The sequence below is a fragment of the Watersipora subatra genome, chromosome 7 (genome assembly GCF_963576615.1).
Source record: "Watersipora subatra chromosome 7, tzWatSuba1.1, whole genome shotgun sequence".
Classification (NCBI taxonomy): domain Eukaryota; kingdom Metazoa; phylum Bryozoa; class Gymnolaemata; order Cheilostomatida; family Watersiporidae; genus Watersipora; species Watersipora subatra.
The window spans coordinates 17066143-17093651 of NC_088714.1; the positions used below are offsets into that span (position 1 = coordinate 17066143).

The 27509-nt window shown below is 37.6% G+C and overlaps 1 protein-coding gene and 1 long non-coding RNA gene across 2 annotated transcripts; one reads left to right on the top strand and one right to left on the bottom strand.

Moving 5' to 3' along the window:
* Positions 1-364: 364 nt before the first annotated feature.
* LOC137400002 (uncharacterized) lies at positions 365-20668 on the top strand. Its single transcript, XR_010979200.1, has 8 exons — positions 365-480; positions 1167-1226; positions 1357-1475; positions 3537-3607; positions 19016-19114; positions 19226-19318; positions 19714-19781; positions 19891-20668. It is a non-coding gene; the product is annotated as an uncharacterized lncRNA (long non-coding RNA).
* Positions 20669-26344: 5676 nt separating this feature from the next.
* On the bottom strand, positions 26345-27249 carry LOC137400486 (THAP domain-containing protein 1-like). Its single transcript, XM_068086812.1, has 2 exons — positions 27220-27249; positions 26345-26836 (listed from the first exon to the last, which is right to left on the bottom strand). Exons 1-2 carry the CDS (start codon positions 27247-27249, stop codon positions 26345-26347), a joined length of 522 nt encoding a protein of 173 aa, XP_067942913.1.
* Positions 27250-27509: the final 260 nt, after the last annotated feature.

Below are 27509 nucleotides of genomic sequence, written 5' to 3' on the forward strand. Positions count from 1 at the left end.
TCAGGAATCTTTTTGGTGACATCCTGCTGGGTCACTAGCGGTTTGGCATTAGGTAGCTTGTCAATTGCACCAGCCATATGTCAGCCAATAGACTTCACAAAGAATATGTGACCTAGGCCGTCAGAATGCACAATCGTGCTAAAACCACATTTTTGAGTTATTTAAAGAATTGAAATCAGCAAATTCTGCGGATTTGAATGCATTTAAAATTTTTTAAATTGGATTATTTATGCCCAGGTTATGCAAGATTTAGTAGAGAAAGTCTCGCGATGAACTAAAACTGTTGTTTTGAGTTTAAGCAGGATAAAGTTGGTGATTCATGAACTGTAAATCATGGTATTTGTTTACAAATCAAAATGCCATAGCAACTATGTGATACTATGCCATACAACACATTGTGTTTTAGACCAATCTGGCTGTTTGCTATTTGGTGAGGCTCAACCTGGCAAGTATAAAAAACAGCCATTTTGTGGGACATAGGTAGGCTTTATATGTAGACATAGGTAGCCTATTATGCTTGATAGAGTTTTAGTAAATATTTACTCATACAATAGTTTACAGGTTCTTTAAACCTTTCAATAAAGATCTATAAAAATTGAAAGCAGGGATCTGTTTGATAAGGTTTATGATGTCTTTTTTTCTGTTTTCTTGTCTTTTTATGTTCATTTTAATTACTTTATTACAATTGTGACAGTAATTTACTGCAAATAGTGCATGCAGTTACTACAATTCCTCCAATTACTTTTATGTTAAATAGTGCAGTGCAGATAGCATTATTATCGCTATTTCAGTCTTGATGATGATAATGGTTATGATAGATTTGATTATGTTGATGGTGTTTATGATATGGTGATGTACTTGAGTATAACAAACTTATGACAATTCTTAATACATAGCAGTTAGTATAAATTGCCATAAATATCACTGGCTTTAGATTGGTGATGTTGATAACATTGCTGTACTTGTGATTTGAATAATTATATAATGATGAGTTAATATTGTGATCAAAAGGGAAGTTCTTTACAATATGTGTTCAAAAATGATACAATATTCTCTGCCTGCCAAAAGGAAAAGAAAATTGAAGTGGAATAAAAATAATTGTAAGTTTTTGAATACATTCTATTTAGCTAAGCAAGGCAAATATAACATTTGGTATTTGTTGTTAGGAAGGAACAGAGGAACAAGAAAGGTTGAAGGTTTTTGGAGAAGAAAAAGAGTGACCAGAGGTGGGCTTAATATTACATTAACTGGCTTTTGTACCTGTAAACAGTTTAGATATTTAGTTAGAAACCTACATATGTTTATTAATGCTATTTGTGTGGTATTTTAGAAGTGAGAAAAATCTTTTATTAATAGGAGTTGCGTGAGAAGAGAAACTAACTTTTTAAGGCAAACCAGTGCTACGGTGACGCCACTGTTTCACATCAACCGATGACCTCGATAGACAAAGTTTAATCAACCGACCTACCAGCTCAGTAAGTTTCAAACAAATGTTGGATTTAAATGATCTACTGATGGCGCAGGCAGTTGCACTCAGTGCTATAGCTGCACGCAATTGCACACTATGATAGGTGCAGACAACCGCACACAATATGATAAGTGCTGAAAATTGCACACACTATTATAAGCTTTATGGGTCTGTAGGTCACTGATAGGCATACTGACAGTGATCTACAGTGCTCATAGAGACATAGATATCTATCAATATATAATCATCATTGTTAGGTTAACGAACAATGCATGAGACACATATACATAACCTTGTACAACATAGGTATGCACTCACTAAACAGTATGAAAAATGACATTCATGCTATTTAGACACATAGATATGGTATCTATGTGACCAGTGGGCAAGCTCTGCTTGCGGTCAGAAAAGTAGATTGCTAAACAGTCTTAGCTGGTACAAATGACCGCCTAAACTGATTTAGAAATCGCTGAAAATGGAATTGCTCAGGATTTGTGCGGATCAGAGCTGATTAAATTTGCAGCATAAATCCGATTTTGGAGCCAACTTGTGTCCGATCAGAACTGGTACCTACGTCAAAAATAATCGGCATGCGGCCGAAGAAATAGGTCCTAATCTGACTTGCACACGTCTAGAAAAACATCCGTTACTTTTAATATAAAAAGACCAACTTGTGCTCAGGCTCATCAGTCGTTTGCCAGCGCACTAACGAGACTGAAGTGGAGCACACAGAGCTTACATACTCACAAGTAGGTGTTTTGTGTTGATACCAGGTTATTAAAAACTTCAGATGGAAAACACTAGAGGGAGATGTTTTAAATTTAAATTGAGTGTTCAACTAATTTTATAAATTATATTATATTTGGAAAATAAATGTTCAATTCTTTTATACCGTTGAAGATAATTGATATTTAGTGTATTGAGACTTTTAACTATGACTGGACGAAGTGACTCTAGAAGGTTTGATTGCTATAAATAAAGCCAGGGTTAAATGACAAACTAACAAATCACACTTTCTTAGTTTTGAGTCATACAAAGCCATTGTTGAAGTTTATAAGTTCACACAGCAGAACCGGGTTGCTCAGTTCAAAGTTCAAACATGTAGTGTGTTACACATAGACCTTGTAATAAGATTTATATGCTAGCGAGTGAATAATAACTGAATAAAAAAAAGACAGACAGAGAAATAGCCAACTAAAGATATGTTAGGGACAAATTTGTAACACAATAAATAACAATGGTATGCTAAGCATATTTTTTCTATTACAAATTTGAAGGTTCATTTAGAGACTGTATACTTATAAAATTTTATAATTAAAAGAAAATTATTTTAGTAAATTTCAGCTGATTCTCCCCTCTGATGTTTTCTTTTGATCTGTTGTTTATAACTACATAATTACATCGGTGTTGTTAAACCATGTTGGCTATGGGTATAGAATATAATGGAAGATAGTGATATGTTAGCTACAAAGTAGATCATTGTTTAGAGTTATGTCTAGTTGGGTTAGCCGCTAATCACTTGGAATTTTAGTGTCATGGTTGATTGCCACTGGACCATGAGCACATGTAACTTATGACGTATATTTATAGTGTGTGTTTTCGCCTCTATGAATTGATAGACTGGTGATGTTAACAGTTAGATGTTGTACCTGTGATATTTCCCCCTTTTGCGCAAAATTTGTTGACAATTTAGCCCTTGCTGTCTATCTGGGTTGGTTTAGCAAACCACATAGCAATTAATTGCTGATAATTAGTGCACTGAATTTTTTAACAGTGAGCAAGCAGAATAGTATTATTGTTGCTGTAATAGTTGTTTGTATGAGCTATAGCGAGTAATAAACTGATGAGTTTTAATTGATGATTAAGCCTTAGGATTATGAAATAATTGAGTTTATTTACAGTTTCAGTCTAAGCATAAGTTATGTAGATGATCCTAAGCAGTAGGCAGATTAGCCAACCATAGCCAACATGCTCCATGGTAGCCCATTACATTTTATATCCTTGTTGTGGTTCAATGACCTGGATATGAGGCAAATCTAAAATAAATTACTTCACTGTAATTTTGTAGATTGCCAAAAGAATACCAGCCAATCTATAAACTATATACATATCCGGATTCACTTTCTTTAAGAAACCCGGGTAAGCGGTTTATACTTTGATTAGCTGAGAATTCTTAATAATAGTGATGCTTACCAGACAATGTAACAACACAAAACCTGTTTTATTTTAGGGAGTCTAATTGACTGCTGATGCAGAAAGTCATAATCCTAAAACATAAACTTTTAAGTCCTTAAGAAAAAAAAGAAGAAGAGGTAAACAAGTAGAATTCACTACGCTTTATGTAAACATATACCTATATATTTATGTTGACATAGATTAATTAGCATCTAACGAAGTATACTACATAGGTGATAGCCATATAAATAGTATTATTATCTGACCACTACTAGTATAATTCATTTAGTAGTTTCTTGCTTTAATAATTTGTATAGGCTATATAGTGATAGTTAAGTTGGATTCACGAACTATCATTTAAAAATCTACGGATGTCTGAACTCGAACAAGCAAAGGCCGACAATGTAAAACTGGTCGAAGAACGAGAGCGGTTAGTTTGCGAGGTGGCTGACGTATGTCAACACATGCAGATGTTGGAGCGTCGGGCTGCCGACAATTCAGAACTTGCGAGTTCTATGCTTGAAAGTACTTGAATGTCGACAGGGGCAAATGCGCTGCCCCAATATGATCTGGAGAAAAGGGAGTTACCCTTCTCCCAGTTCAGAGTAGATTTTGAAATCTACTGTGGAGGAATGGGGCTAAATGAAAATAGCCCTACACGTAAAATGCTGTTACACCAAGCCTTAGTAGGGTTAGCTCTGCAACGGTACAAAGACATCCTACAAACTGGTAGTATTACCGGTTATCAGGCAATAATGGATGATTTGGAGCAGTACTTAACCGCCCTAGAGGGAGGTATTAAATACTCATCCACCTTCTTCTATAAGAAACAGCAGGGTGACTCTGAGACAGTCACAGTTTACTATGCGGGACTGATGAAACTAGCCAAAATGTCTTGGCTTGATCCTAGCAACCCTGCCCCTGAGCAGGTTGTTTTGGAGCAATTCATCAGGGAACTTCGGCTGCCTTTAAAACGTATTGTGCTTGCTAAGGAACCTTCTACACTGAAGGATGGGCTTGAGCATGCCTGCAAGGCCCAAGCTCAAGGTGAATTTCTTCTGGAGGATGAGCCTTTAGTAACCGCCGCTGCCGTTGCCAATGACTCCTTAGCGCAGCAAGTGAATGTGTTAACCAAGCAAGTAAGCAACCTAGTTGCTTTCAATGCTGCACAACGCCCACCTCAGCATAATTATGGGCATACCCCTCCTCCTCAAGGCAGACACTCTTGGCTCGAACCACGCCACCATTTTCCTCCTCGAAGAAATGGTGGGGGCCGAAGCCAGGAACTGTCTATAATAGGAAAGGGGATCAGCGTTATTGGAATTGCCAAGGCTGGGGGCATTTTGCTGCCACTTGCAGGAAGCCACAAAAACCTGCAAATAACCACCAAAACCAGCTTGTTAGGAGACAACCTAGGTCTACTAGGGGTGTTGTTAACACAGTAAGTGTTGATGATTCTCAAGTGACGCAACATACACCTACGCCCAGCGCGGGTTCAGGTGTGAGCTTTGGAAATGGGCCTATATTTTTGGCAACGATCTGTTTCATGAGTATGTTGAGCATTTGCGCTGCTCAAAGGCCTATGTTGTGCCAAACCTTAGTCAAAGGCCAGTTATTTCGGTTTTTGAAATATATGGTTGCCAGCCTGACGCATCTTCTTCTCCTACAACTCCAGCTAGAGTTACGATTGAGCTTGCTCGACGTAATCTCTTACAGTATGAGACTAGTGGATGGTTGTGTAGCGGTGTGAAATTCTCTGCACGTCTTCTGTGATACTTCTCTGGAGATGAAACTCTCAAAGAGTTTACAGAAAGTGCCATCCTGGTGTCCATTGACCATTGTAGGGAAATGCTAAAAGATGGTGTCAGCCCAGCTGGCCCACTTGTTACTTCTCCCACTGGAATGATGGAAACCAAAAACATGCTGAATTGGAGAGTGCCACATGGTGGGTTACCCGAATGTTGCAAATGGTGGGAGTGGTTAGAGAACAACTACTTTATTAGGCCTGTTTCTGTGTATACCCATTTTGGTGCAAAACGGTTTCAATGCACTGGAGCTGATGTATCCGCATGTCCAGGGTATGCTCAAGGCAGTTGTCAGTTAGGGGATAAGGCTTTGGTCTGGGAAGTGAACCACAAAGTCGAGTGTGAGTTTCTCCCTTATCAAAACTTATCTGGTAACATGGCACATAAGAGTTGGATGTCTGAGAATGGACAATTGGCTCTTACAACACATTTTGATCATAATGTGTTCGACTGTGGAATAACATGGATTCTTTCTGATCAAAGAATTGCTTTTAGGCAAACTGATCAAGCAAGCGCCAAACGAGAAAGTGCGTCTAACAACGACGTTGGTTATGTGATGACCGATATGTTAGCCTCTGAACTTCAAGCTCTACATGATACTGTTGTGGAGGAAATGCATACCGTGTACAGGCATTCCTTACAACAGGCATGTAGCTCACTGAAGCTTACGTCAGAGTTAGTACGAGCTTTCACGATTGCCAGTCCAACTGTTGCTATGCGACAGTTGCTAAACAGAACTGACGTTGTTGCGGACTTTTCACATGGCGTTCTGGAACTGTGGTCGTGTCTTGAGGTCCGGAATGTGACTTTCAAACGATATCCTTTAAGGAGATGTCAAAGGGAAGTTGCATCATAGAAGTACCATTAGTGTTACATATAAATGGAGCACAGTATAATAGGTACTTAGACACAAATACATTGGTTATTAAACATACTGGAACTACCATAGACTGTTCTGAACGTTCATGGGTGACATTCCAATTGTTTAAATGAATGTATACGTACCATAGACCTACGTTTACTGTCAAGAGAATATCAAAGAAAATGGGTGTATCACTACCATTTTCTCATCTAACACTAAAAGACGATTTTAGTGAGCTGGTGAAGCCAAAAGTGTTTAGCCTAGTCATAATGTACATTTGGCAGGAGCTACAGTCAGTAGCCGACCTGAATGCCTTGTTACATAACACTTTTGTTGGGAGCGAGATACTTGAGAACCTAAAGACGATTACCCATCCCGCCAATTTTTCCTCTAGTAGTGACCAACCTGGAATGGCCGGAAAAATTGTTCGAAAAGGACTAACTAATGTCTACTTTTTTTACGGAGCTTATACACATTTGGATATTTGTTAGTTACTTGGCCCTAAATTCCTATTTTGTAACAATTTGTAAAAAGCTTACATCGTGTAATAAAATAGCCAATGGAGCTCAAAAATTACGAGCTAAAACCAGAAACCGAAAAACGGTTCATGTAACAGTACCTGACGTTACCAATCCAGAGGTAGAAAGTTTTGTCAGTAGCGAACCAATTGAGACCATAGTTAGGAGGGTGTGCAAAGGCAATGCAGTTGACATTCAGGAAAGTGAGATGGTTAACCACTTGATATCAATGAAAAAGGTCCTGACTATTGGTGTGAAAATCAAAGGCAGGACTTTTTCATTCCTCCTAGGCAATGGTGCATCGGTGTCGTTAGTAACCAGCAGACTAATAGAACAACTCAAGTTGAAACCTGTTGAACGGAAACGTGACAGTGATGCTGATGTTGTATCAGTTACTGGGCACAAACTTTCATTGGACTGTGTAGTTGAGTTGAATGTCAGAATAGGAACCAAGAGCCAAACTCATGAGTTTCCTGTTCTGAGGAACTGTCGTCTAGCAGTAGATGGCGTCCTCAAACTAGACATTCTTGCAACTCTTCCTCCATTTTCAGTTGATGTAAAGGTTAAGAAAGTGTTTATTGGTAACGAACAGCTTCCAGTATCAGGTGCAGATGATCTTCAAGTGTCCGCGTGCACAGCAGACACCATAAAGATTGCACCGCGAACTGCAGTAGTCGTGCCATGTAGACTCTCTCTACCAATTAAACAGGGCACAGAGTTGTTGTTTAAGCAGGTCTCACGGCCTGCAGATGAGCTTTTAAGCCCACACACGTTAGTCTGTGCAGATACTCTGGCCTCAGATTGAAGAGGAAAAAATGTAACTGGGTCAGGCAATCCTTGCCATTTTTGGGGTTTGTGCTATCTCCTGATGGAGCCCATTCAGACCCAGGAAACATCAACAAGTTGGCTAACTATACTCCTCCTAAAAATGTGTCACAGGTTTGAACTTTTCTAGGCTTTTGTAATTTCTATTGCCTGTTTGTGGCTAACTATGCAGACATAGTGAGGCCATTGACTAGTTTGACAAAAAAACACAATAACTTTGTTTGGACAAAGGAATGCGAAATAGCATTCAAAACTTTGATTGAAAAGCTCACCCAAGCACCCATACTTCGGTATCCGCAGTTTGATAAGGTTCTCCTTTTATCTGTGGACGCTAGCAAGTACGCTTGTGGTGGAATCCTGAGTCAAATGTATGGCGATAGGGAACATCTCATTGCATATTTCTCTCGAACGTTTCAGAAACACGAGGCGAGATATGAGACAGTGGAGAAAGAACTATATGCGATAGTTTTAGCACTGAAACACTGGCGTCATTACCTTTATGGTCACCCAGTGTATGTTTACAGTGACCAACAGAGTATAAGCTGGGGCGTAAAACAGGTCAATAATGCAAGACTTATGAAATGGGTATCGCAACTGGCAGAGTTTGATGTAAAACTCTTCTACTGCCCAGGGTCGAAAAGTCACCTAGCGGATTTCTTCAGTCGCATGAATTATACTTCTGTTGACTTGGAGGATGAAAAGCCAGTAATTGCAACTAGATCTGTGTTGTCCGCTTTGTACTCAACAGTACGCGAGCCTCGACAAGACTTCTTTAGAGTCGAGCGACGTAAGGATCCAGTCCTTTGCTATGTGATGGAAAGGAAGTTGAATTCACTTCCTCTTTCGCATGTGCCGGAAGATTTGAGGTCTGAGGTTAAGAGGTTCGAGACTAGGTGTGACTACTCTCGTACCGACGGGTGTCTTCGTAACTTTAGCGAATGATGGGGCGCCTAGTTGTACCTAAACATCTGATTTCAAAAATATTAGAGGAGTGTCATGATGCTGTCCATGGAGGGCATTTTAAAGTAGATAAGACACTTGGCAAGGTGCTCGAAAGATTTTACTGGCCGACAGTCAGACAAGACGTGGAAAATTGTGTTAAATCTTGCCAAGGTTGTCTTACAAGAGCACACATGACACATCCTATAAAGGAGCTGATGCAGCCTATTATGGTAGCCGCTCCATAGACTGCTGTGGTAATGGATATTTTAGGGCCACTTCCTGTTTCCAATAGGGAAAATAAGTACATATTGGTCATTACGGATAGGTTCACGAAATATCCAGAGAGGGCACCACTGAGGTCGATTTCTGCCAAGGTTGTGGCAAAAAGCTTTGTGCAGCTTATAGTCTGTAGACATGGTGTACCAGCTAAGTTACAGACAGACCATGATACGCAATTCACACCACAGTTGTTCAGCGAGGTTTCGAAGCTGTTGGGAATGAGACAGTCGATCAGTTGTGCTTAACACCCAGAAAGTCAGGGTTTGGTGGAAAAGTTCAACGGGATACTGTTGCAGCTTTACAAAGCTTACATTGATAGGGAACAGATAGACTGGTGTTCATATTTGGACCTAGTACTTCTAGCCTATCACACCAGCAAGCATTCTTCAACTGGACATACTCCATTTGAAATGGAGCACGGACGGACATGCCGCCTACCAGTTCACTTGCTGTGTCCTTCAACCGATGAGCCCTGTTTTGAGTCTTCAGATGAATTCATGGAGACTTTAAGACAGAATCTCAGAGGCTGCGGGATAGTGGCTCACGACAATAATGAAGCGGCTAGTGCAGCACAAAAGAAACAGCATGACAAACGGGTGCGCTTTGTTGATGTACACCCAAGATATGAGGTTTATGTGAAGCGGCGTAGCCCAAAAGCGGGTCTCTCACCTAAACTTCAACCTCTGTACAAGGGACCTTATGAGGTTTTTGTCAGACAAGAGGTGGAGGTGCTGGTACAGCATGAGAGCACTCAAAGGCCTGATTGGGTCTACCTAAATGACTGCAAGCTTGCTGAGGAAATGTTGCAGCATTGGCCAGAGGCTGTTGCATGCGACTCAGTACCGCCAGTACCGGGCGACGCAACCGAGTCCGCGCCAATAGGGAATCCAAACGAGTCATTAGGTGCTGAGATAGAAGGTAATTCATCCGCATCTAATGCTACCCAGGATCTGTCAGATGCAGACCCCAACGACATTGTTTCGAATGATGAAGGAGGTAAGGCTGATGAATCTGCCGACACAGATGAACAGCTAAAGTACAGGTTAAGGCCTCGTACCGACCCGAAACCATTATATAACGTAAACAGATGGTTTTAAGGACCGGCTGACAGTTTATGTTGCTAGTACTAGATCGTGTCTCGATCTTGTATCAAAAACAATATATATATATATATATATATATGTATTATACTCATACATCAATAAGGTCATATGTATTGCGTGGCTATGTTGCAATAGATACATGTTGAACTTCTAGTTCACTTGATATGTCTTGCAATGTGCAGAGCAATAGTGTAAACCTTGTGTGTATTATATGTACCTATGAACTAGGTTGCAAATGAACGTAATTGACTAACTGCACAAGTGCGGTTAGATTGATTACATTTGTGGATGTCTTCCTTGCTTTAGATGGCAAATGCAGAAGAACCGCCTATTAAGGTTGAGGTGATGGAAATAGCGGATGAAGTCCGACCAGAGGACAAAAGAGAAGACAAGAAGAATAAAAAAACAAAGAAGAAAAACTACGGAAAAAGGAAACAGAGCAAGGAATGCTGCGCGGCGGCAGCGAAGCTCACCAGGCTTCAAAAGAAGCTAAAGAATAGGAGGGCGGCCGTGCAGTCTGCTAGAGACAGGTCTGCACACATGACCACCCTTCTGGACAGACTATTAGCAGACATATTGGCTGCATAAGTAATTAAGGACTATTGTTTAACGAATGAATACCTTTGATACAAGCAATTTTAAATTTTAATACAACCTAAACATGAATATTATATATGAGTAAATTTATTATCTCTGCCTTCACACTACTTCATATACCTATACCTGCCATTCTGCTATCTAGCTTAAGCATCGGGCACGATGGTTCAAAAATGAGGAAGATATAAGCTCTATGGGTCTGTAGGTCACTGATAGGCATACTGACAGTGGTCTACAGAGCTCATAGAGACATAGATATCTATCAATATATAATCATCATTGTTAGGTTAACTAACAATGCATGAGACACATATACATAACCTTGTACAACATAGGTATGCACTCACTAAACAGTATCAAAAAGGACATTCATGCTATTTAGACACATAGATATGATATCTATGTGACCAGTGGGCAAGCTCTGCTTGCGGTCAGAAAAGTAGATTGCTAAACAGTCTTAGCTGGAACAAATGACCGCCTAAACTGGTTTAGAAATTGCTGAAAACGGAATTGCTCAGGATTTGTGCGGATCAGAGCTGATTAAATTTGCCGCATTAATACGATTTTGGAGCCAACTTGTGTCCGATCAGAACTGGTACCTACGTCAAAAATAATCGGCTTGCGGCCGAAGAAATAGGTCCTACTCTGACTTGCACAAGTCTAGAAAAACATCCGTTACTTTTAATATAAAAAGACCAACTTGTGCTCAGGCTCATCAGTCGTTTGCCAGCGCTTTAAGGAGACTGAAGTGGAGCACACAGAGCTTACATACAAGTAAGTGTTTTGTGTTGATACCAGGTTATTAAAAACTTCAAATGGAAAACACTAGAGGGAGATGTTTTAAATTTAAATTGAGTGTTCAACTACTTTTATAAATTATATTATATTTGGAAAATAAATGTTCAATTCTTTTATACCGTTGAAGATAATTGATATTTAGTGTATTGAGTCTTGTAACTATACCTGGACAAAGTGACTCTGGAAGTTTTGATTGCTATAAATGAAGCCAGGGTTAAATGACAAACTAAAAATCACACTCTCTTAATTTTGAGTCATACAAAGCCATTGTTGAAATTTATAAGTTCACACAGCAGAACCGGGTTGCTCAGTTCAAAGTTTAAACATGTAGTGTGTTACACATAGACCTTGTAATAAGATTTATATGCTAGCGAGTGAATAATAACTGAATTAAAACAAGACAGACAGAGAATTAGCCAATTAAAGATATATTAGGGACAAATTTGTAGCACAATAAATAACAATGGTATGCTAAGCATATTTTTCCTATTACACTATGATCTATGATAAAGGCTGGCGATTGCATACTACGGCAAGTGCAGACAATTTCATACAATAGAATATGTGCAGACAATTGTGCATACTATGCTCTATGATAAGTGCAGGCGAGTGCGCACACTAGAAATGCAAACAATCAAGTCCAATTGTACGTTATGTGATAAACTATCCAAAAAACCTGGCTTTTGTTGAAAGTTATGAGTAGTTATAATGAATTAAAATAATAAATATATGCATGTTATCTATTATTGGAGGCTTTGAGGTTGATCCATAGATATAGTAAACCCTAGATATGCGAATAATTAAAATTAGTGAGGCCTATAAATAAGATGACGCAACGTCATGGTGATGTGTAGAGTGAATCAGCTGATCTATGAATTCCTATTGATTTTACCCTATAACCTGCTCATAATTCCATAGTTTGTGCATCTGAGAATGCATATTTTATTGATAATATATAAAACTGACTTTAGATGAGAAAGGAAAGAATCTTAGACACACGGTAATGGATAATACCAATGATTTAGAAGCTTCTATATCATTGATAATGCAAAGAGTGACCAAATAGAAATTAAACTAATAACAAACTAATGCGTCAAATGAGATTTAGAAGCAGTTAAGCTGGACCACTGTGTTAAACACCTATTAGACATGACTGAAAATAGCTAGACGAAATAGTTTTTGTCCAAGGTTGGTTGAACTAGATACTTGCTTTGAAGCGGCATAGTGTGTTTTGATTTTAATACAGCAATTACATCCAGATCAATACAGTTAGCATTAAGACTTGGTGTGGTATATGCTTTAATGAGCAGGACTCAAGGTGCAGATCTAAAGCACTGCCCATCCGAGTTCTTTTTATAGCTACCCTTGGATTGTATCTTTGAAAACGGAGTCTCAATGTGATCCTGGTTGATCATTAAGGTTAGGAACTAGTTGATGTAAGGGTAGTTGCTGAAAAGATATTGAGCAATGTCATGTGCAGATTTGGCTGCTGACTCAAAACCAATGATGAAGGTTTTCCTATTATTTTCCACTAGCGGCTTTCTGCTTGGGTCTTTGGTTGGCATAGATAGCTTATGATATTGTTGAAAACTTCTTGTTTTGAGTTCAAGTTCTGTCTTGTTATGGGCAATTCAGGATATACCCAGGGTTTTTTAAACTCTTGTGATGACATTTCACTAAGAATTTAGTCTTATTGTTACGTTTATGACTTAAAAACCAGCATGATAAGCATGCTTTCACTACTAAACTCAAGTAGTATAGTAAGCCACTTTTCGATTCACTTACTAGCAACTTTGTACAGGGAGTTTTCGATATGCTCACTAGAATGCTTACTACTAAGAATGCTTACCATCAAAGCACACTTACTATCAAAGCACGCTTACCATCAAAGCCCGCTTACCATCAAAGCACACTTACCATCAAAGCACACTTACCATCAAAGCACGCTATCCATCAAAGTACACTTACAATCAAAGCACACTTACCATCAAAGCACGTTTACCATCAAAGCACATTTACCATCAAAGCACACTTACCATCAAAGCACACTTACCATCAAAGCACATTTACCATCAAAGTACACTTACCATCAAAGCACACTTACCATCAAAACATGTTTACCATCAAAGCACACTTACCATCAAAGCACACTTACCATCAAAGCACGCTTACCATCAAAGTACGCTTACCATCAAAACACGCTTACCATCAAAGTACGCTTATCATCAAAGCACACTTACCATCAAAGTACGCTTACCATCAATGTACACTTACCATCAAAGCACGCTTACCATCAAAGCACACTTACCATCAAAGTACGCTTACCATCAAAACACGCTTACCATCAAAACATACTTACCATCAAAGTACGCTTACCATCAAAACACGCTTACCATCAAAGCACGCTTGCCATCAAAGCACACTTACCATCAAAGCACACTTACCACCAAAGCATATTTACCATCAAAGTACACTTACCATCAAAGCACACTTACCATCAAAACATGTTTACCATCAAAGCACACTTACCATCAAAGCACACTTACCATCAAAGCACGCTTACCATCAAAGTACGCTTACCATCAAAACACGCTTACCATCAAAGTACGCTTACCATCAAAACATGCTTACCATCAAAGTACGCTTACCATCAAAGCACACTTACCATCAAAGCACATTTACCATCAAAGCACACTTACCATCAAAGTACGCTTACCGTCAAAACACGCTTACCATCAAAGTACGCTTACCATCAAAACACGCTTACCATCAAAGCAGGTTTACCATCAAAGCACGCTTACCATCAAAGCACGCTTACCATCAAAGCACGCTTACCATCAAAGCACGCTTACCATCAAAGCACACTTACCATCAAAGCACACTTACCATCAAAGCACGCTTACCATCAAAGTACACTTACAATCAAAGCACACTTACCATCAGAGCACACTTACCATCAAAGCACACTTACCATCAAAGCACACTTATCATCAAAGCACATTTACCATCAAAGTACACTTACCATCAAAGCACACTTACCATCAAAGCACGCCTACCATCAAAGCACGCCTACCATCAAAGCACGCTTACCATTAAAGCACGCTTACCATCAAAGTACACTTACCATCAAAGCACACTTACCTTCAAAGTACGCTTACCATCAATGTACGCTTACCATCAAAGCACGCTTACCATCAAAGCACACTTGCCATCAAAGTACGCTTACCATCAAAACACGCTTACCATCAAAACACACTTACCATCAAAGTACGCTTACCATCAAAACACGTTTACCATCAAAGCACGCTTGCCATCAAAGCACACTTACCATCAAAGCACACTTACCATCAAAGCACATTTACCATCAAAACATGCTTACCATCAAAGTACGCTTACCATCAAAGCACACTTACCATCAAAGCACATTTACCATCAAAGCACACTTACCATCAAAGTACGCTTACCGTCAAAACACGCTTACCATCAAAGTACGCTTACCATCAAAACACGCTTACCATCAAAGCAGGTTTACCATCAAAGCACGCTTACCATCAAAGCACGCTTACCATCAAAGCACGCTTACCATCAAAGCACGCTTACCATCAAAGCACACTTACCATCAAAGCACACTTACCATCAAAGCACGCTTACCATCAAAGTACACTTACAATCAAAGCACACTTACCATCAGAGCACACTTACCATCAAAGCACACTTACCATCAAAGCACACTTATCATCAAAGCACATTTACCATCAAAGTACACTTACCATCAAAGCACACTTACCATCAAAGCACGCCTACCATCAAAGCACGCCTACCATCAAAGCACGCTTACCATTAAAGCACGCTTACCATCAAAGTACGCTTACCATCAAAACACGCTTACCATCAAAGCAGGTTTACCATCAAAGCACGCTTACCATCAAAGCACGCTTACCATCAAAGCACGCTTACCATCAAAGTCCGCTTACCATCAAAGCACACTTACCATCAAAGCACACTTACCATCAAAGCACGCTTACCATCAAAGTACACTTACAATCAAAGCACACTTACCATCAGAGCACACTTACCATCAAAGCACACTTACCATCAAAGCACACTTATCATCAAAGCACATTTACCATCAAAGTACACTTACCATCAAAGCACACTTACCATCAAAGCACGCCTACCATCAAAGCACGCTTACCATTAAAGCACGCTTACCATCAAAGTACACTTACCATCAAAGCACACTTACCATCAAAGTACGCTTACCATCAATGTACGCTTACCATCAAAGCACGCTTACCATCAAAGCACACTTGCCATCAAAGTACGCTTACCATCAAAACACGCTTACCATCAAAACACACTTACCATCAAAGTACGCTTACCATCAAAACACGTTTACCATCAAAGCACGCTTGCCATCAAAGCACACTTACCATCAAAGCACACTTACCATCAAAGCACATTTACCATCAAAGTACACTTACCATCAAAGCACACTTACCATCAAAACATGTTTACCATCAAAGCACACTTACCATCAAAGCACACTTACCATCAAAGCACGCTTACCATCAAAACACGCTTACCATCAAAGTACGCTTACCATCAAAACATGCTTACCATCAAAGCAGGTTTACCATCAAAGCACGCTTACCATCAAAGCACACTTACCATCAAAGCACGCTTACCATCAAAGCACGCTTACCATCGAAGCACGTTTACCATCAAAGCACACTTGCCATAAAAGCACACTTACCATCAAAGCACACTTACCATCAAAGCACGTTTACCATCAAAGTACACTTACCATCAAATCACACTTACCATCAAAGCACGTTTACCATCAAAGCACACTTACCATCAAAGCACACTTACCATCAAAGCACGCTTACCACCAAAGTACGCTTACCATCAAAACATGCTTACCATCAAAACACAGTTACCATCAAAGCACGCTTACCATCAAAGCACGCTTACCATCAAAGTACGCTTACCATCAAAGCACGCTTACCATCAAAGTACACTTACCATCAAAGTACGCTTACCATCAAAGCACGCTTACCATCAAAGCACGCTTACCATCAAAGCACGTTTACCATCAAAGTACACTTACCATCAAAGCACACTTATCATCAAAGCACGCTTACCATCAATGTACGTTTACCATCAAAGTACACTTACCATCAAAGCACGCTTACCATCAAAGTACGCTTACCATCAAAGCACACTTACCATCAAAGTATGCTTACCATCAAAGTACGCTTACCATCAAAGCACGCTTACCATCAAAGTACGCTTACCATCAAAGCATTATTAAAAACGCTCACCATTAATTTGCGGTACAGTAATTGTGATTCATAGCTTAAAGGTTGACTTGCAACAAAATTCGCATTACAGTTATTTGGTATTAAAAGATTCACCATGTCTTACTCTGCTGTCTTGTATATGCAAATGATGTGGAAATGTGGTTACAAGCCCTTAAAAGCTCAAAAACGAACAGTTGATCGCAGCCATCACGAAACCGCCGTAGATCGGAATCAGTTTATTTTTTTGTTGTCGTCATTACATTTGGTTATTATTTTGTCATGTGATGTTCTCACGTAAATTAAAAGGCCAATAAAAAGCTCAATATAAAACTTCTCTTAGCACTAGTTTATGACAAACACTTTGGGCTTTACCGAAGACCCTGTATCAAATATAGATGCTCGCTACTTTACAGTTTTGTTTCGGCTTGGTCTAATCATCTAGTCATAATCTGATCATACGACCCAGACTTCACGACTAATTTCTGCAGCATTTTTCAAATATCACAAGTGACGAACAGGCTCGTCATGTTTATCAGACAATGATATGTACTCCTTTGAGCCAAGGTTAAAAAATTAAACGAATGTTTACGGTAGGTTATAGGATATCAATGCTGAAAGTGACAGCATAACAATGACGATGAAATAGAGGTGTAAGAACAATAGACATGGCTTTATCGAATGCGTGAAGTATAGTTGTGAAAATATTTTGATGAGGTTTCATGAAAGTGAAAGCAGAAACCATCTACCACAACTACGTCACATTTGAGCCGTTTTGGAAAGAGAACCCAAACTATGGCGGTCTCGTGTGGCTGCGATTAACTGTTCGTTTTTTAGCTTTTAAGAGTTTGTAATCACATTTCCACATATATGGCACCTACAACCCAACAGATTAAGACATAGTGTATCTTATGACACCAAATAACTGTAATGTGAATTTTGTTGCAAGTCAACCTTTAACTTCTCGCTAATCGCTACACTATCGTCTAATGTCTCACCTTAATTACACAGTAACATTCACCAAGCCTAATACCATCAATATCTCGTTAAATCCTCCTCCATTTACTAGTCATGCCTGCAGACTCTATAACCTATAACTATAACCTCTATAACTATAAGTTGTACAACCTTGCTTAGAGTTTTCTTTTCTGAAATATAAATTATAAAAGTTGCATTAAAATGATTTAGTTTGATATCAACCATTGTTCAGAATTTCCACAGATGATGCTTCAACGCCTTTGAACTCGGAAGAACAAATTGACAGTACGACTATCAATATTAATCCTTTATCACCAGCTATACCGTTTAACAAACAAGCTGAACAAATTGATGGTAATCAAGTAATTCAATCGATTAAAAAACATCTATACGAGTTTTTTGCGTTATGTTCTTTATATCCTTTCTTCTTATTGGAGAGATGGTGCTATCATCTGTGCAATCAGAGAATGAGTATGTCAGTCCTGAGCAATCCTTCAACTCGTCTGCAATTATTAATTTGATAAAATCATTTTCATTCTAGCACAGAAAAAGTTAGGTTGATGTTTTTTGTATTGTTTTGTTTTTTTAAAAGCTACAAATAAATTTTTTTTAACTGAAAGACATAAATATTATACTATATTTGCTATATGTTATTGCTTTTAGTTAGAAACAACTTTAGAAAGACAAGATACTATAATTTGGATTCCAACTCTTAGCACAAGTCTTTCGGATGACATGATGGCGATATTTCAGAAAAAAACCTAAAAAATGCAAATTATCTCTTCGACGCCGTCTATTGATAACATTGTCCATAGAAGCAATCAACACAAACAAATACAATTTACATTTCAAGGATTCTAATAATCAAATTAAGCACATTGACATTAATTGTCCCTCAATAAAAACATACCTTTAAATACCTTATACATTTACTGTAACAAAATTACTCTATGATTCAATGCAAAAAATTATTCTAACTACTATACGTAACTTATACTTGATCTATTTGCAAATATATATTTATCCAACATCATCATTGTTGCATCATTTATATTATCTGTTGGTGGTACTCAGCTAAAATCCTATGTACAACTTCAATGTTTTTTTTGCTGACTGAAATTATAACTTCAAAGAGCTAATCATAATCTCGTAATTACTTACTTAACGACGAGATCGTATTAACGGTTTCATGCAAAAAGCTTATCGCAATATCAAATGAGCTCATCCCAGACTAGAATAAATTTTACCGCAGGTATACTTTCAAGTTTCGGGCAAAAGGTTTAAAAAAAACATCCCAAACATTAAATCAGCCTATTTCTGATGTCAGCGTTCCATTAACTATATAACAAGGCACGGTTTTAGGTCTCTTCACCAACTCATCTGCTGTGAAGAGAGAGACACCTATTTTGTGAAGCTAACACTTCTAACTGAGCATTAAAGGATGGATGAATCTGAAGTTGAGTGAGTATTTAAATTTGTTATTTTGAATATAGCTATGATCATCTAATACATCTGATCTTTCCTTTTGAGATATTATATTATATTATATTGTTATATAATGAAAAATTTTAGTCAAACTGCTAGAATGCATCAGCTTGAAAGGAAACTAGCAGAAGAGATGAAAAAACTCCAGGATAAGAATAAAACAGCCAGGAAGTGCAAAAGGTAATGATTTCCAAACATACCTAAGTTGAGTTGCAAATTTCGCAGCATAGATATACTCACGTGAATGTAATCGGCATATGTTTTGATACATAGACTGATCTGGAATGTTCTCGTATGTATGTTTATTGGTATCTTCCTCGTCTATTCACAGTAATGGTGGTAAAGGTCTGATCTTTATCTACCACGGTGGGAAACAAAATATTTTCAAATGATGACAATCTACTGATAACTACGCCTTATAAATGTCATACTGAAGTGCTATCACTTTAGGTTTAGAACTATTTATTATTACACTTTAGTACATTTGCTGTGAATATCCATTCCAAATTTACTTCCCAAATAAGTTTTAGTGTACGTTTTGATTACTAAGCCTGAAATCAATTTTTGATTTACAGTGACACAGAGGGTACGGAGGGAAAAACAGAAAAAATGAGAAACTTGATGAAGATCAACTCACCACAAGGTAAATATTTTTCTCCATATATGCTTGTTATTCGAATCATTTTTGCTTGTAATACAATTAATATGACAGATGACGAATAGATATGACAATGACCAATGATTAATTGTAGTGTCTCCACTACCGCTAGCAACGAATCTATAACAATTAGCAAGACCTTATCATCCACCGATAAACCAGTCGTCAACCTGGAAGGAGATATTAATCAATCATTTGAAATTGGTAATGAAGCTAACGAATCATGTCTTACAGAGGTCCACAATTTTGACTTAAGTAAACTTCCAATTGTGGTTAAAAACCAAGAAAAGAGATATGCAGTTTACAGCAATGACAAATGCATATACATAAAAAGCGCGCCAACCTTTGGGCCTATCTAAAACTATCAAGGCAAATCACCTTCTGCCTCACCTAACATTCTTGTTAAGAAAAGCGATGTGTTGATGAAAATGCAACAGGGAATTGCTGAGAAACGAAATTCGGAAGTTGGTTTTTATGCAAAACCTGAAAGTGATTATGTTTCTTCTTTTATTGATACGGTGTATAACAATCAAAAAGAAAAGTGCATCAATGCGATTGATAATGGAGAAGTTAGGCTTATTCCTGTTACTGAACTGGAAAATAGAAACTGCGTTTTTGATGTTATACTAAGAAGCAGAGTGATTAAAAAATCCAGCTTGTACAATGATTATGTTTGGGGGCTATGTGTGACTGAAATGATAATCAAGCCTTGCCCACCCGATTATAAGGGATACTTGCCCGAACAACCTACAATTCAATTCGGAATGAATATCTAATGTTACACATTAATGAAAATGCACAAAAAAACACTGACAGATTCCTTATCTTTACATATTTATATATCTGAATGATTACATACATATAAACTCGGCAACTTTGTATATTATACTTTGAATGTATGTTATGCTTTGTTTCAATACAAACAATAGATATATTCATTTCCTATTATCACATATAATTAAGTGTACACAAGAATAAATCGGGTTAATAAAGGCTTCTTTTCTTCCTTCAGCTATATTCTACTACATTTAGTTATCCAACAATGCTAAGCAATCAAACATCAGTACACATCTGTTCTCTATCATAAACAGATAGCATCGAATTCGTTAAAATTGTAATCATTGGTCTATGAAATTATAAGCGATTTATTGAACATTTAAAACATAGAAAGGCATAGGTTTATAGATCAATAAAACCTTCAGGCTCGTGACTAAATAATAGTCCTTACAACCTAAAGTTTAGCTAAGGATGGACAATGCTTAAGGATGTAAATTCAAATATGCTTAAACCAAGCATTTGCATAAGAAAGATTGATTGTATAGCTTAATTACCGGAAAAAATTATCCGTGTAACTCAAATAACTGATATAGATTTTGCCTAAAACTTAGAAACTAACTATACTGTATACTTGTTATGCCATATCACTAACAACATTATCAAAAGACATGATATCATTGCAGAAAAATACTCATGATCAGAATTTAAGAAAACATACGCGCACAAACAATCACTGTTGAGACACAGAATGACCAAACATACAACCTGATGTGAAATATGCATGGATATTATCCCAACAAGTTTTTCTCACAAGCATAATTGCCAACAGGTTAGTTTTTTCATAAACTTTAATAACTTACTAGACAATACAAATTGTCCACGTTACATATTTATTCTTCTAGAATAGCATAAACAGAATGTATTACATTTATTTTAGAATGGACAGAGCTTGAGTCTACCACCTTGCAGAGTTGCTACATATCCTACTGATCATAGCACAAAACCTAAATCACACATGCTTATGAGTCCTGCATGGTACTGTTATGCTGATGCACAAAAATTGGCAAGCAATAAAAGCTTACTCACTGATTCGAAAGCATACGAAAATATATAACGTAGTGATAAAAGATAATGATATCACTGGAGCCATAGAAAACTCTGCAGTTCGAGCAATATATCAAGATCAAGAATACAAGATCGAGAGCAATGCAGCAATAGGGTGTATTTTGATGAATTATACGGAGTCTACAAGTAGATACTTTCACTCATCGCCCAATGAAGACAGACTGTTTGACAAACCAATTTTGATAGAAAATATGGAAGACATCAACCAATTCCTTCAGAAGATAAAAGATCAAAATTTGATAGAATGTGTTACTAGACAAAGACTAGATGCATCATGGTCGTTGCATACTCCAACCAACATTTCCTTCTACGTATATCCTATTCCATCACACGCTATAGATTGTGGGATAGCTCTACCTGAACATATACGAAATAACCAAGCACTAGCATCATTGGATAAGGATAGCAATGAAAGACTTTATACAGACAATCTTTGGTTTTTAGAGCATTAGCTATCATGAAAGGAAAAGGTATTAAATTCGAAACAATCGTTCAAGAATGCTTCAACATCTTCATTGAAACGATGAAAGTAGATAGAAGTACATATTCAGGAATATCACTCCAAGACCTACCAATGCTAGAATCACTATTCAAAATTTTTGTCAGTGTGTATGGTTTGGAAAAAAAGGATGATGAAACAATAGCCTACTTAGTCAGGAAATCTGACTCTAATCATAAAAAAGACTGAATTTACACCTCGAGAGCAAGCATTTTTGTTGAATCAAGAATTTACGCTTATACACCAGATCTTATGAGTTTTTGTTCTGCTCCAAACTTCTACGCCCTGCCTCTTTGCTCAATGGACATACAGCCAGCTGTACGAATGTTACTAAATATATATATATCCATTCAGAACTTGCTCATCCGAAAAGGCTATACTTCAACGGCATATATGGCATATGGCATATATGGTATATGGCATACGGAATATGGCATTTTAGTAGAAGACAATAGACGATATTATCCATTCTATGCGGTCTTTAATACAGAAGCTTATTTTGGTAAGCCCACCCTACCTAATGACACCAAAACCATGATATGGGAGGTTGAACACAAACTGTCATCTGTCAGCATAGCTAGCAATATTCCAGGCTACACAAAACTTATTTGTTTCGTGAATGAAAACGGAGTAGCTTATGATGTTGTGTCTAAGATGTTGAACTATCTCGAAAACTTATCGGAGCTATGTTACTCAAAACTCAGATGCGAGTATGATGATGTATTTGAAGCTATTGAGGATTAGCAAACAGAAATGATAGGTAAGGAGGAAGGGACGCTTCGAAATAGTGGTGTAGACGATCTGAAATATAGGTTTCAAAAACTAGAAGAGGATCTAATATCAAAAAGGACAAATACCTAACCGAACTTCTCATATTTGGATTCAACTCCGGCTCTTATGATATTCCTTTAATCAAGCAAGAACTAGTTCAATATATAATCAAACACAACAAGAAAATTTCATTTACAGTAAAGAAAGGAAATTCATACATGTGCTTGAAAACACGCGAACTAAGAATTCTTGACGTTGCAAATTACTTAGCACCAGGATTAGCTATTTGACATATTTAAAAGCTATGAATGTTGAAGCCAAAAAATGTTTTTGGATTTACGAAAAGATTCATCATTAGATTTATTGAAACAGAAAACATTTCCTTAAAAGGAAGACTGGTACAGCCAATTGAAACAGGAAGGTATCAGCCAAGAAGACTATCAGTACTGTAAAGATGTATGGGATAAGCACAACATGAAAACTCTCAAAGACTTACTAGTGTACTACAACAACGAAGATTGTAGAGGTTTCATTCAAGCTCTGCACAAGCAAAATCAATTCTTTTTGAGTAAAAACCTAAACTTTAAAATGGCTATATTTATGCCTGGACTTGCAATACGAAGACTTTTACAGCTAAAAGATTCAGAAGCTACACTCTTTTTATATGGTGAAAGAGTTAATTAGACACAACATTAGAGGTGAACTTTCTATGGTATTTAACAGATATCAAGAGAAAGGCTTAACGACAAGTAAACCTGAATACTATGGTGAGATGGCAGAATCAACTAAAGTCTGCCTTGGATTTGATATAAGTGGAATGTACCTGAGCAACCTTATGCGAGAGATGCCAACTGGTGCTTATGTTCGAAGAAGGAAATGTAATGACTTTAAAATTGAAAATAAAAGCAAACATAGACAGCTAGCCACATAATGGATAACTCATATGGAAAGACAAGTGAAGGTAAAGTGTCAGCATATGTTTAATGGTCTGGAAAAAAGGTGTGGAGGTAGACGTTTGCCAGTTGATGGATACGCCAAGTGAGGAAAAGAAGAACACGCTCTACAACTATCCGGTTGTTATTTTCACTCACACATGTGCAAGTATTCACCATTTGGTAAACATAAGGATAGAATAAAAGACTTACACAATCAGTTGGAGAGATACGAGAACTTGAGCTACCTGGAGGCATTAGGATACACAGTACATCATATATGGGAATGTGAGTTCCTACAAATGAAAAAAAATGATGAGGAGTTGAAAAAATTATGCGAGAGACCTACATTCATTGTTGACAATAGGCCAAAACTCGCAGAAAAACAAATCATCAATGAAGTGAAAAACGGTCGACTATTCGGAATGGTTGAATGTGATATCAAAACACCTGATTATTTGAAAACCATTTTCTCCAAAAATCAACCTGTATGCAAACACGCTAGCATGTCGAGAAACGATTGAGTGACCATATGAAATCGTTTGCAATCAAAAATGAACTACTCAATTCTCCTAGCAAAACATTACTTAATAGCTATTACGGCAAACGTATGCTTTTCGCAACACCTCTCCTCATATGGTACTTGAACCACGGTTTAGAAATTACAACTGTTCATCAAGTAGTACAATACACACCTATGAAATGTTTCACAGCCTTTGGAGAAGAAGTAATGGCGGCCAGACGATTAGGAGATGTAGACCCTACAGAGAAAATAATCTCTGACTCATGCAAACTGATGGGTAATATTACTAGAATCAATGATTAATTAAGCAATCGTTTCATTGTTGGTGCAATCTTATGTTGTTTTTAACTTAAGGATGTATACTATATCCTTCTAGGAAACTCCGCATATTGAAAAACACTAGTGAACAAGAAAAATCATACGGATATACCATTCCAAATGTTGACAGATGAATCAATATCATCAATAGTAAAGGAAAGACTGTTTAGAGGAATGGAGGAAATGGATGGCGTAACACAGATTAAATGTGCCAAACCGCTTATTAAGTTAGACATTCCCATTCAAATAAGATTCTTTGTGTTAGAGTATGCAAAATTACTGTTACTCAGATTTTATTTTGATTTCTTGTCCGTATTCATACCATTTCAAATTTTCTTTGATTCAATGTGACACTGACTCTATGTATCTCGCTCTTTCCGAGCCAAATCTATACGCAGCTGTACCGCTAGAGAAGAGAGATCGGTTTGTACACGATTATGAACAATGGTTTGCAGTTGAATACTGTCAGGAACACAAACAATCATTTTTAATTGTATGTTTAGAGCAAAAGAATGGGTCAGTCAGAAGTGTTGCAAAACCATGGCTAAGTTTGATTCCGGTACAGTTGGTAGATTTCATACTGAATGGAAGGGTGATAGAGTGATAGCGCTGTGCAGCAAATGCTACTACTTCATAAGTGAACAATCCAAGCATAGCTCCAAAGGAATATGCAAGAGGCATAACCGATTGTCAGCGAAAGATTACAAAAATGTACTGATCAATCAAGAAATATCAACTGGTACAAATCGAGGATTTAGAGTTAAAGAACATAAAATATTTACCTACATTCAGAAGAGGAAAGGTTTGAACCATAGATATAGTAAACCCTAGATATGTGAATAATCAGAACAAGTGAGGCCTATAATTAGCATGACGCAACGTCATGGGCATGTGTAAAGTGAATCAGCTGATCTATGAACTCCTATTGACCTAACACTAAAAACTGCTCAATTTTTCCATAGTTTGTGCATGTGAGACTGCATATTTTATTGATAGTATATAAAACTGACTTGGGATGAGAAAGGCAAGAATCGTAGACACATGGTAATGGATAATACCAATGATTTAGAAGCTTCTATATCATTGATAATACAAAGAGGGACCAATAAGAAATTAAACTAATAACAAACTAATGAATCAAATGAGATTTAGAAGCAGTTATCTCTGGATGGCATTCTACAAATTCTTGATGACATCTGTCAAAAAGCCAGGCTGGCACTCTACTGTTTCAAACCCTGATCGGATAGTGCATAAATTTGGTAATTTAAATTGTGTCCGCAGGTATTCATAAGCCTTGGGAGAATAATAGAACAATGTTATGGCAAACTCTTTTACCTTTTTGCTGTAAGTCTTTTTAGTCTTTTTATCTTATTTTGCGCTTTTTTTTGTTTGTGGTTTCATTTTACAATCATTTTCCTAGACATCCATCCATCAATGTAAGCTCTATATTGCTAAGTTTATTGCCCTTTTTTAGTATTGTGATCAAATTATTTTGAATCTTATTCCTCTGCTCTAATCAATGAACTCTCTGCTGTAGAGTTTTGATTCTTCTTTTTAATATTGAGATACGTGTGACAGCAGGCTGTTTAGGTCTACCACCAAGTCAGCAGCTCGTTGTCAAGGCTGTAGGTGTATCTTGATTATCAGAAGCTGCAGGTTGCTCATCATGGATAGTAGTATCACCAGGTGTAGTATATTCAGGGTCAGATATTTTGGTGCTGGCTGCTATCTGAGATGTTCTTCCACATTTCAGCAGGCTTTCTGTTCTTATGGTTGGTGTTCGTCTTTTCACAGCTTTTGGCTGAAGGTAGGTTAGATAAGCTGTAAATATTGTAGGTATTGCGTCAGATTTTAGCATTGGTTTACTTCCAATACCTGGAGGAACCTTGTAGCAGTCTTTCTGAAAATGTCCACTGCATACTACAGAGCTTGATGTTGGAGTCCAATGCTGTCTTCGCACAGCCTTTACCCAAGCATTGCGGCTTTCAGCTCGTTTCTCGTTTGAAAAGCGGTGAAACGCCAGATCTGGACATTTCTCAGGATTGCTTGAACATCCATAGGCACAGCACCAGCTGCGGCTTGACTTTTTCTCACTCTAAACATTAACAATACATACATGTAGTAGAATGAATATCATTACATTACTTGGAATGAGACAAAAAAGGCCTTTGATCAATCATGCCAAGCTAGATTACAACCTTATTAGCTGAGAGACAAGTTTGTAATAAGTGTTGTTGTAATAAGTCTCGACACTCTTTCTTTTGATAGTCCCAAGCATTCATTCACTTCACTTTCAATTCAGAATAATCATAGAAAGGTATGTTTGTTGTTATGAGACCATGATAAGACAAGTAAGTTCAGTTGAGTTGGTAACTAGTTTGTTTCCAGTTGTAACTTACAACGTGAACCAATGATATAGTACATGTGCAAAGGTTAAGTTTACCAAGTATTTAAATTTTTTATTGTGGGTTCACATACCTGGGGTGTTGTAGTCTCATCTGATGACATTCCACCAAGAATTTGGTCCTATTGTAACGTTTATGACTTACAAACTAGTAGGACAAGCATGCTTCACTACTAAACTCATCGCTCAGCTGAAGGCTGTGTTGTCATGATGCACATCACTGCGACGTAACGTCATGAGAACAACAGCGAATTATATACCTCACTTTTGCTCCATTGTAATGATAGCTATTCGCCAATCTAGGGTTTACTATATCTATGGTTTGACCTATCTGCACGGAAAACGGAAGGTATCTGAAAATGGA